General features: G+C 44.8%; 1 protein-coding gene across 1 annotated transcript in view; it reads right to left on the bottom strand.

Moving 5' to 3' along the window:
- The window catches only part of CC2D2B (coiled-coil and C2 domain containing 2B), an 88,306-nt gene that overhangs the window by 21,454 nt on the left and 54,244 nt on the right, over positions 1–12,608 (bottom strand). Inside the window, exons 25-28 of the mRNA XM_065553625.1 lie at positions 11,840–11,842; positions 10,028–10,137; positions 6,402–6,498; positions 982–1,080 (exon numbers count right to left, since the gene is read on the bottom strand). Coding sequence (XP_065409697.1) covers positions 982–1,080; positions 6,402–6,498; positions 10,028–10,137; positions 11,840–11,842 — 309 coding nt within the window. The remainder of the gene's footprint in view (positions 1–981; positions 1,081–6,401; positions 6,499–10,027; positions 10,138–11,839; positions 11,843–12,608) is intronic.

Below are 12,608 nucleotides of genomic sequence, written 5' to 3'. Positions count from 1 at the left end.
TTAAATTAATGGAGATATCCTATCTCCTAGAACTGGAAGGGACCTTGAAAGGTCATCAAGTCCAGCTCCCTGCCTTCACTAGCAGGACCAAGTACTGATTTTGCTCCTGATCCCTAAGTGACCCGCCTTGAGGATTGAACTCACAACCCTGGGTTTAGCAAGCCAATGCTCAAACCACTGAGCTATCCCTCTCCCAGAAATGGATGAGGTGTTCTGGATAAGCTGAGTGGAAAGGTCTCTGAGGGAATCCCAACATTACTGAGTCTCTGGATCAGAGCAAGATTGTGTGGTGTACTCTAAACCATAGCAGCGGGCTTCCCAGATCTATTCACAATTTATATCTTTCTTGGCTGGTGGGTAGGAACTCAGATGCTTCTAAAATAGGTAGGATCAGGTAGTCACTCTGTCTCTCCTGTCTAGGTCACTACTATGGCATTTTCCCATAACAAGGGAAGGTCCTCAAGCAATAACAAGGCCTTATTTTCCTTGGGTCAGCAAAAGAGTCTACACCTTGACCAAGATTAGCCGAGTGCTCTAGCTGAATCCTCCATTTTCCTTGGAACTTCCTATTTTGCTCTTGCAAACTTCAGTGCAGTTTCCCCTCAGCCTTTTACTTCCCCTCACCGCATGGAAAAGGAGTTTCTGAACAGACAGACTTTCACTGCTGTAGCAAATGGAGTCAAAACCAGCGCTCTCATTAAAATATTTTGGAAGAAGTTTGTGTCTTGGAATTGCTATTGCAAATTAGATTGCATTTTTGATCTCCCTTGACTATGTAGGGAAAGATTAGTTGTGTTCACAAACAAATAGTAAAGTCCACAGGAGTTACATAATGATAAAAAATTTATTCTTTCTAATGTATGCAGATCACTGCTATCGACAATGTAAACATTTTAAAATCTTGCTTTCACCAAAAGAAAAAGCTCTTAAGGGTTTGTGCTGATACAACAGAAGTTTTTAACATGTTTTTATTATAATTACCTTTGATTGTTCCAGAAGAGCAGAGAAAGGAAAAGTAACTGATCCAAACCAGTTCTTTCTTATATACGAGTGGCCACTGCAACCCTTAAGACAAGTATCCTATTGAAATACATAGAGTTAGCTGTAGTTAAGAGAGTGTGTGTATGTGTGTGTGTCTTAGCTGACACTGATTCCATAACCTTTCGAAACTTACTAGCATATATACTCACACATCTATATCTATCTCTATACATGTTTTCAATTATGGCTGTGGCAACAAAAGGCAATCAATACCAAGTTGAATAGACTCAACAAAGTGTTCATAGAACCAATAAGCTGCTCATAAAAAACTGAATCTGATCAACAAATAAATCCATAATTTTCTCAAAGTGAAATGCTTTCACAATAAAATCCAGAGGGTTTTTTTAAACTTTCCCATTATCTGTGAAGCTAGAAGACTCATGGGCTCAGTCCACAACTATGTCCAATTTACAGTCAGCACAGCTAAGGAAAGCAGGGAAGAAAGCTCTATTTCCCCAATGCTGCACCAAAATGACCACTGACATAACTTAGAGCACCCTAAGGACTGCTCTTAATTATGCTGGCAGTAACAGTCCCAAAGAGACTACTGTACCAGATGTGGATCAGAAAGAATGCTTTGTGGTCTGCCCAACTCCACCCCTTTCCATGCTGGAGTATTTCTTCCCCGACCCCATCCAGAAAGCAGGGGAACAGGCAGTGTGCAGCTGCCTATATTGGCACTACAACATGTAAGGATTCCCCATTGTCAGTTGCCGTTTGAATAGACTGGGGAATAGCGATGCGGGTGTGGAGGAGGTGGTTGCCATCATCAAGACTGAAAATGATGAGGACTTTGACAAGAGTTTCCGCTGAGCAAGACAGAACAAAAAGATCAGATCTTAGAAATGTTATGAAGGAAGAAGTGATAGGATTTTGACACAGCCTGGAAATAGGGTGAAGGGAAAGGAGAGAGATGAAAATGATGCTCAGCTTGTGGGATGCTTCATTTCCAATGTCTTTATGCCTCTTCCTCCCAGCATTCAACGCTCTCCCTCCAGCAGTTAATTCAGAAGATAAATATATTAAATAGATAAGTAAATGACTTAGTCAGCTAGTTTCTTGTACATGTCCCAGAAAAAGTGGGTATAATTTTCTTAAATTATTACAGTTTTACAAATCTATAGCTCACTGAGACTCTAGCATGCAAGCAAATATTGCACTGCCTCTGTGCCACCAAAGTCAGCGGTATACATGCTGATACAGGGGGCCACACTAGCACAACTACTTACAGGAATGGGGCCTGTAGATGAGCTAACAAAGAAGTAATCAGAAAGTTAGCAGTGTGCCTATTTGTTCTTATATACAGTACATCTGACAGTTAAACATTTTCTTGTTAGCAATTCCATTCCCGATGACAAAACTGTCTATGATAACATCTGGAGCACTGAACTGGGTCACGTTACAGGAAATGGCTTAAAGAATTTCACTGTGATAAAAAAATATTGCTAACTGCTCAAAAACCAGATACATCTTATTATCAAGAATATATAAACTAACTGTTTATACCAGAGGTCCTATTTTCTAAACTATGTTGCATTTCTCAAGAATCCACCCAAATGTTATTGCCTTCAAAGGCAACAATAAAAAGAAAATTTTACAGGAGCAGGAAGTTCTATAGAAAATCTCCATATGAAATGAGCCATAATGTGTAAGGTATATTCACTGTCCATTAGAGCAGTGGTCTCCAAACTTTTTTGATCGCCTATCAGTAAAAAAATTTTGAGCATGCACCCCCCAATATATATATATTTATTTATGTATAAATTATATACATGTACTACTATAATAATATATTATGTACATTATAAAACATACAGAAATAGAAATTAAAAAAGGATGAGATAAAGATGAAATAAACAATATTTTTAAAATAATTTTTATTATATTTTATTTAACGGTACAAAAAACCTTTTTGCTCTCACAAAAAAAATTATTATTAATAATATTTTTTAGTGAGAGCAATGTGATTGAATATGCTTCATTATTTCTGAAAATCTTGGTTTAACACTTTGTGATACAGTGATTCAAAGGTCTGGATTAGGGTTAGGGTGTGGGAGGGGGCTCAGGGTGGGGTGTGGGGTCTGGGAGGGAGTTAGGGTGCGGGAGGGTGCTCAGGGTGGGGTGTGGGGTCTGGGAGGGAGTTAGGGTGCAGGAGGGCGCTCGGGGCAGGGGGCGGGGTCTGAGAGGGAGTTAGGGTGCAGGAGGGTGCTCAGGGTGTGGGTGTGGTAGGAGGCTCAGGGCTGGGGCAGGCAGGAGGTGCAGAGCACTTACCTGGGGCAGCTCCTCTTTGGTGCAGGGGGTGTGCAGGTGGCTCTGCGTAGCGTGGCACCGCCCCCATGGCCACAATTCTGGGAGCTTTCTCCCACCCACCCCCCTAGGGCCACCCGGAACGCAGGGGCTTTAGGGGCTGTAGGGCCCTGGGCTAAGGGGGCCCCAGAACCCTGGCCTGCAGCTCTAAAGCCCCTTTCAGAATGCGGCCCTGAGTCCTCCGGCCCGTGGAGGAGCAGGGGCAGCTGTGCAGCCAGCAGCCGGAGAGAAGCGCCGCTTTCCCCTTCAAAGTCGGTTGGAGAGAAGCGGCGCTTCTCTCTGGCCGCTGGCTGCACAGCTGCCCCTGCTCCTCCACGGGCCGGAGGACTCAGGGCCGCATTCTGAAAGGGGCTTTAGAGCTGCAGGCCAGGGTCCTGGGGCTCCCTTAGCCCAGGGCCCTACAGCCCCTAAAGCCCCTGCGTTCTGCGTGGCCCTGCCTGCCAGGGTGGGGGCAGCTTCCCCGCTCGCTCTCTTCCTCCCTCTCTCTCTCCTCCGGCCGCCCTCCCCCCCCCACTCCGGTGATGTTCCTCCTCCCGCGCCCCCCAAGGGATCGTCTTGTGCACCCCACTTTGGAGACCACTGCATTGGAGTAAAAGTTTAAATAGTAGTCATTGAATCATAAATTTCGGCATGTGTCTTGTCTTAATAAAACAATATGTGATAACCATTAAGCTGTTGATGAAAAATGTATGTGTTGCATAAAAATAATTTTGTAATATAGGAGAATTGGAGAAGGTTCAGAAAAGAGCCACAAGAATAATTCAAAGTCAGAAAAACATGCCTTCTAGTGAGAGACTTAAGAAGTTCAATTTATTTAGCTTATTACAGAGAAAGTTAAGACATGATTCAGTGGTGTAGTGTAATAAAAGAAGTGGATAAACTAACAAGCTAAACTCCATATTACCCAAATGAGAAGTGGTAAACTCCATTTACCTGTCTTTACCCTTACCATGAGTTGATCACACCCTATAAGTATATAAACCAGGGGTCGGCAACCTTTCAGAAGTGGTGTGCCGAGTCTTCATTTATTCACTCTAATTTAAGGTTTCGCGTGCCAGTAATACATTTTAACATTTTTAGAAGGTCTCTTTCTATAAGTCTATAATATATAACTAAACTATTGTAGTATGTAAAATAAATAAGGTCTTTAAAATGTTTAAGAAGCTTCATTTAAAATTAAATTAAAATGCAGACCCCCCCTGACCGGTGGCCAGGATCTCGGTAGTGTGAGTGCCACTGAAAATCGGCAACCTATGGCATGCGTGCCAACTTCGGCACGTGTGCCATAGGTTGCCTACCCCTGATCTAAACAGAGAGAAGATACTAGTGGGCTCTTTAAGCTAGCAGATAGAAGTATAACAAGAACCAATGGTTAGAAGATGAAGCCAGAGAAATTCCACCTGGAAATAAGGTGCAAAAATGTAACAGTGGAAGTAATTAACGATTGGAACAACTTACCAATGGACGAGGGATATTCCCCTTCACTTGATGACTAAAACAAAATGTTATGTCTTTCTAAAATATATACTCTAGCTCAAACAGAAGTTATAGTTTTTGTTATGCAAGTAGTCAGCGTAGAGTAAGGCTAGTCAAAAAAATTTTCATCAAAAACTATTGTCAACTAAACAATTTTTTTCTCACAAGCATCTGCTTTCCATGGAAATTTTTGACTTTTTGTTGAATAACCAAACACCCAGAAACAGAAAAAGTTCTGCCAAAAGAGAAAAAAATTAATTTAGAAACATTGATATAGTACCTCATAGAAGTTGTAGTTCAACTGCTTCATGCCTCCATTCTCCTCTATGGGTTGGGTTCTTCAGCCAGACTACATCTCCCATGAAGCATTACAGATGGAGATTCCCATGATGCACTATGAAAGTTCAACAAGGGGCCCACAATGAGTTGTGGGAGATGTAGTCTGGCCAAGGAGCCAGCCCATAAAAGAGAATGGTGGGCTGAGGCACCGGAACTACAAACCCAATGAGGCATCACAGTGGCATTTCTGAATCAAAATGTTCAGTTTTCAACGCTTCATCAAAATGTTTCTTTCTTTCTTTCCAGAAAATAAAAACATTTTCCACACTTGCTATAGTTTAGATGATCATTATGGACTCTTGTCCTTAAAATCTATTAACAAGATTCCACAGGCCTTTACAAATGCCTGTAAGCAAGCGGACTCACCCCTGCGGTGCCTCCTGCTTGTCGTCTCAGGGAATTAGCTTTCCAGCCATTGGAGCGCCCTCTGCAGGCCGGTGTCCCGCTACCGCTTGGCCCCCATGTCCCTCCCAGACTCCAGTGCCCCGCTATCTGGGGTGCTGCCCCCTGGCAGTAACCCCTCACTCTCAGGGTCTCCCCTCCCCAGGGATCCCCAACCCCCTAATCCCACTTTGCCTCAGCTGGTGGCTACTGCTAGTCAGCATGAGCCCCCGCTCCCTGGAGCAGACTGCAGTATAAGAGCCAGTCATCACAGGCAAGGGGGTAGGACCTACTGCCTTCCTCTACCAACCAGTACCTCAGGGGTGGGCGTAGGACCAGGCCCTGCAGCCTAGGGAGTCACCAGGCTGGAGCTCCCCTGCTCCTCTGGCCTTTCCCCAGCCCTACTTCACTCCCAGTACCTTTGCTACCAACAGCCAGGCCCTGCTCCCTCCAAGACCGGAGAGAGCTACTCTAGCTCCAAGCTAGCAGCCTTTTATAAGGACCTGCTGTGCTCTGTTTGGGGTGTGGCCCCAGCTGTGCCTGCTTTCCTAAGCAGCCTGGGCTTTTCCTTACAGCCCCAGCCCTCTCCCAGGGCTGGCCTTAACCCTGTCAGGGCTGGAGCGGGTAACCACCCCGCACAATGCCTCACAGGATTTGGCCCAAATGGCAACAGTGGTTGGCTGTGACATTTCTAGTATTCTTTTAATTAAAGTAAAAACTGAATTTATTCAAAATTAGAAAACAATAGTACATATAGCTTCTTTCGTTAAGAAAAGAAGAACATGTACATGGTTATAGTTTTCAAACTTCAAAAAAATGTAATAAAAAAATCAGTTATTGTGTTTTATACAATTTACCTCATGTTTTTCCACCCTAACTTCATCAAAAATGTTGACATATATATTGTCTTTTATTTTAGACAGTCCTGAAAAGCTATAATCATGTCCTGGTGATCTGTAATTAAGAACAGAATCTTTTAGTTTTAATCAGATATTGTATATCGGAGAGCTTTATCATTTTTAAAAAAAACAACACAATCACTTTTGGCAGTAATTTACTTCAAATATTACAAAACCATAAACATTTTTAAAGAAGGAAAACTAAATTGGTATGTTTGCCATTAAAAAACAAAGTACAAATTTCACTCCAGTTTAACTCCACTGACTTTGAAGGAGTTACCCACCAGGATGAATTTGACCCAATATATTTTGTTTCTCTAATTACTGTGTCAATAGGTGTTTAGTCACATAAATTGTGCCAGATCCTCATTTTGGTGTAAACTGATGTATTTCCACTGACTTCTATCTCATATTTACTAAACTATGTTTTGTAAATTTTCTACTCTTTCACATATTTCAGAGCACCAACCGAATGAAAGCTCACATAAAGGAAAAAAGGCAGATTCTCCATTCTTCCAAGTGGGAAACAGGTGGTTTTAAACTGCATTTGCACACCTTCCTAATTCTGGTTCTCAGCTCCCGGGTTGCTCTAAAAATGGTGCCAGATTACAACAGTCTTTATGGTTGTTACACTGGCACAAAACAGAGCAACTACATCATACCAGCCACATTCCTCATATTGGGTCCACTCCATCCCGTACCCTACCCCTGACATATGCCCTAAATTGGGAGGAGAAGGGGAGGTTTGAGAGCTATTATTCCAACTCAATTCAAACAGACTAAGTGGCCACTTAGACCTCAGTCCATCCCGCGCTTTGCTGCACACTGGGCTACCCACATTTGCTATCCTTGCCTGTTAACTGCCCTTCTCTCCAAATCTTCCCATTTCAAGTTGAGGTGATTGATGTAGTTCAGAACTGTTCGTTTCCATGTTATTCGCAGTCTTCCCTCTTTCTTCTTGTGTTTTCTGGCTTTCATTCAAGGGCGGTATTTGGTAAGCATTCTTTTTCCATTCTCAGCACATGTCCCAGCCACTGATGTCTTCTTTTGTAGATTATTTGTGAGAGGGTACCTTGTCCAGTAATTTTTCTGACTTCTTCATTTGTCTTTCTATCTCTATATGTTATTCCCAATATTCATCTCAGACATTTGTGATGAAATGCATCCATCTTTCTTGGTAAGTTGCCATGTCTCACTGCTATATGTTGTGATAGCAATAACAACTGCTTGTTACACATTCAGTTTTGTCTTGAGGGAGATGTTTTTGAGTTGCCAGATGTTTTTGAGTCTTCCAAATGCAGCATTTGCCTTCCCGATTCTTATCAACATCTTGGCTGATGGTACTTCCAAGATACTTAAGATTGTCCACCTTCTCCAGTTTTTCTTCTTCAGTTTTGATTTCTGTCCCTATAGTCCCCATTAACATGACTTTACATTTAGCCATAGAGTCATACAGTCATAGACTTTAAGGTCAGAAGGGACCATTATGATTGTCTAGTCTGACCTCCTGCAGAACACAGGCCACAGAATCTCACCCACCCACTCCCGCAACAAACCCCTAACCTATGTCTGAGCCATTGAAGTCCTCAAATCATGGTTTAAAGACTTCAAGGTGCAGAGAATCGTCCAGCAAGTGACCCATGTCCCACACTGCAGAAGAAGGCGAAAACCCCCCAGGGCCTCTACCAATCTGCCCTGGAGGAAAATTCCTTCCCAGCCCCAAATATGGCAATCAGCTCAACCCTGAGCATGTGGGCAAGACTCACTAGCCAGACACCCAGTAAAGAATTCTCTGTAATAACTCAGATCCCACCCCATCTAACATCCCATCACAGGCCATTGGGCATATTTACCACTAATAGTCAAAGACCAATTAATTGCCAAAATTAGGCTATCCTATCATACCATCCCTTCCATAAACTTATCAAGCTTAGTCTTGAAGCCAGATATGTCTTTTGCCTCCACTGCTCCCCTTGGAAGGCTGTTCTAGAACTTCACTCCTCTGATGGTTAGAAACCTTTGTCTAATTTCAAGTCTAAACTTCCTGATGGCCACTTTATATCCATTTGTTCTTGTGTCCACATTGGTACTGAGCTCAAATCATTCCTCTCCCTCCCTCTGATATATTTATATAGAGCAATCATATCTCCCCTCAGCCTTCTTTTGGTTAGGCTAAACAAGCCGAGCTCTTTGAGTCTCCTTTCATAAGACAGGTTTTCCATTCGTCGGATCATCTTTGACAGGTACAAACTGGAACAGGTACAGAGAAGGGCTACAAATGTACATATGTACATACAAATGTACATTTGTAGCCCTTCTCTGTACCTGTTCCAGTTTTAATTCATCCTTCTTAAACATGGGAAACCATAACTGCACACAGTATTCCAGATGAGGTCTCACCAGTGCCTTGTATAACGGTACTAACACCTCCTTATCTCTACTGGAAATACCTTGCCTAATGCATCCCAAGATGCATTCGCTTTTTTCATGGCCATATCACATCAGTGGCTCATAGTCATCCTGTGATCAACCAATACTCCAAGGTCCTTCTCCTCCTATGTTACTTCTAACTGATGAGTCCCCAGCTTATAACAAAAATTCTTGTTATTATTCCCTAAATGCATGACCTTGCACTTTTCACTATTAAATTTCATCCTACTACTATTACTCCAGTTTACAAGGTCATCCAGATCTTCCTGTATCATATCCCGGTCCTTCTCTGTATTGGCAATACCTTCCAGCTTTGTGTCATCCTCAAACTTTATTAGCACACTCCCACTTTTTGTGCCAAGGTCAGTAATAAAAAGATTAAATAAGATTGGCCCCAAAACTGATCCCTGAGGAACTCCACTAGTAACCTCCCGCCAGCCTGACATTTCTTTGCATTGTATCTCAAACCTATCTTCTTCGTTACTTCTTTTACTTGGTTTGTGCATTTTTGTAGTCCGTTATAGTCAGTGAAGATGCCAATGAACAAACGGACTACAAGTGGCCATTGGATAGTTATAACTTTTAGTCACTACTGACTTGGCTGGTTTAAAAACATGGCCCAGAGATGAAAAAAACACTGTATCCCATTCCTAATGTCTTAAACCATCAGTTCTTAGCCTCAGGGTCATGAATATGTGCAAGAGGGTTACAGCCAACCTCCTTTTCTTTATGACTACATGGAAGGGAAGTCCTGAAACTTTTTTCTGTTGAAATACAGGGTCATGGTATGGAAAAGATTGAGAACTATTACCCTAAACCAGTAGTTTTCAATCTGTGGACTGGGTACCCCTGGAGGTCTGCAGACTATTTTTAAGATTTCCAAAGGGGTCCACACCTCCATTCTACATTTTTTAAGGGGCCGCAAATGAAATAAGGTTGAAAACCATTGCCCTAAATCATTCAATCCTCCTACTTCATCTCCAATTCTTATACACCGATACAGAAAGGCAGATGAGTTCAGCAGGCTAAATGAAAAACTTTAAAATACAAAATATAACCACCTAACCATGGGAAACTTTGACTCCTTCACTAGAGCATTCAAATACTTTTATTTTCTTGTACATTTTTTATGGAGAAGTATTTGGCCAACTTACATAAAATCCACTTGAAGTTCTTCATTCCAGCATGGATGAGATCCATCTGCAGTGCTAGTTTGATAAACTGTGTGCTGGAAAGAAACTTCCACAAAAGGATGCACAGTCACCTAAAACACAAAAATCATATACTTTATTAGATTTGCACTGCTTTGTTTTATTTCCACATCATCTTATAGAATAGTAAAAATGTAGGGACCTCAAGAGGTCATCAAGTCCAGCCCCCCATGCTGAGGCAGGACCAAGTAAACCCCTAGACTATCCCTGACAGATGTTTGTCTAACCTGTTCTTAAAAACCTCCAATGACAGGGATTCCACAACCTCCCTTGGCAACCTATTCCAGAACTTAACTACTCTTAAAGTTTTCCCTAATATCTAACCTAAATCTTCCTTGCTGCAGATTAAGACGATTACTTCGTGTCCTACCTTCAGTGGACATGAAGAACAATTAATCACCATCCTCTTTGTAACAGCTCTGAACATATTTGCAGACTGTTATCAGATCCCCCCTGAGTCTTCTTTTCTCAAGACTAAGCATGACCAGTTTTGTTAAAGGTCAGGTTTTCTACACCTTTAATACTCCTGGGGGAATTCTGTGCCACTGCGCAATTCAGAATTTTGCAGAAATTAATGTTGTGCACACAGAATTTCCTTTTTTCCCTACATAAATGGCCTGTAGAAATGTTGGCTCCCACTAGGGGCGGCTGGACCCAGCAGAGCCCAGCTCACAAATGGAAGACAAGGCTGCGGGAAGGGGAAGAAAACTGGAGGGTTCCCAGAAGGTGCAGTTCCCTGCACACCCTGAAGGAAGGACGCAGCAGCATGGAGGAAACTCCGGTAAGCCCGCGACCCAGCATCAGGCTGTTTCTCCCTCTGGATCCCTGGGCTCTAGGAGAGTAGGGTTTGAGAGTGTCTGGGCCGGAGAGGGGTGGGGGGTCCTGAAGCTGGGCTTGGGGAGGGAGGGGGGAGTGAGTGTCTGGCCATGGGGGTGGGCATGGCTGGGTCTGGGGGGGGAACAACAACAGAGAAGCAGGAACTGGGTTGTCATAGGGATTTCTTTAACTCTCTACTCCTGGGGGAATTTGTTGTGTCTGTATTGTTACAAACAAACTTGCTGACTAGGGTGACCAGACGTCCCGATTTTATCGGGACTGTCCCGATATTTCCTTGTTTTTCCCGCGTCCCGACCGACATGCGGTCGGGACACTGGACAAACAAGGAAATGCCCCGGAGCCTGGAGCCCGGAAGTGCTCGCACCCCCACCACGCCCCGACTCCGCCCCCTCCTCCTCCGATTGGCTCCCTCCCCGAATCCCCGCCTCTTCCCCGGGCTCACCATTCCCCCTCCCGCCACAAGCGCTGGAGGGAGGCCCGGGAGACGCAGGGGAAGCGCGGGGCCGGGGTGAGTAACAGTCCGGCCTGGCCCCGAGCAGGCAGGACTCAGTTGGGGTGGTTGGGAGAGGAGGGGGGCGATCCGCGGGGCCAGGCGGCGGCTGTTGTTGTCCCCCCGGGCAGCGGGACTCGGGAGCAGCCGCTGCTGCAGCTCCCACTGCCGCAGGGGAGGAAGCGGCCATGGCGCTCCGCGGCTGCGGTGCCTCCGAACCCCCCGAGCCGGGGCCTGCTGCAGGGACCCCGCAGCGCGTACGCTGGGCCCAGCCCCTGGCCAGTCGCGTCTGGGCTGCTGCCCAGCTGGTGCTATCGCGCGGCGGCCCCGGGGCGGAGGCATCGGCAGCCCAGCCCCGTTCGTTCCCCTGCGGGACCCCCCGGCTCGGGGGGTTCGGAGGTGCCGCAGCCGCGGAGCGCCATGGCCACTTCCTCCCCTGCGGCAGTGGGAGCTGCAGCAGCGGCTGCTCCCAAGTCCCGCTGGCCGGGGGTGAGAACAGCCGCCGCCTGGCCCCGCGGGCCGCCCCCCTCCTCGCCCTACCACCCAACTGAGTCCTGCCTGCAAGGGACCAGGCCGGACTCTTACTCACCCCGGCCCCGCGCTTCCCCTGAGTCTCCCGGGCCTCCCTCCAGCGCTTGCGGAGGAAGGGGTTTTTTTTTGGCCACGCCCCCCCCCCCCGCATCACCCCCCTCCCCCCGCGTCCCGATATTTGTCTTGGGTGATCTGGTCACCCTATTGCTGACAGGTATTTAGAAATAAATTACCAAAAATTACCTCCCCTAACCGGCCTGCCATACCATTTCCGAAACCCGATGCGGCCCTCCAGCCAAAAAGTTTCCCCGCCCCTGCCCTACCTGCAAGCAAGTAGCAACTAAGAAAATTTTATTCATTAAAGTCCAGCTCCCTGGTGAATAACACATGGAAATTAACCAACTTATTTACTCAGTACATTTGTGACTGATCAATGATACATCCGGTCAAAAGCTATTTATATTTAGATAACAGTTTCTCAGTACATATAACAATACCCTCATTAAAGATGATCCTTATCTCTAGAATTTATATTAAGATATGATTCCAACTCTTATGATATATTAACACTTACAGGTTATTAGGTTCTACAAGACTGAAAGTCTCCCAAATACAGTTTAATTTTAATTGTCTTCTAAGATTTCTGAAAATTAGTTTTTTATTAAT

The sequence above is a fragment of the Chrysemys picta genome, chromosome 7, assembly GCF_011386835.1.
Source record: "Chrysemys picta bellii isolate R12L10 chromosome 7, ASM1138683v2, whole genome shotgun sequence".
NCBI classification, from domain to species: domain Eukaryota; kingdom Metazoa; phylum Chordata; order Testudines; family Emydidae; genus Chrysemys; species Chrysemys picta.
This window is presented reverse-complemented; position numbering and strand designations above follow the sequence as displayed.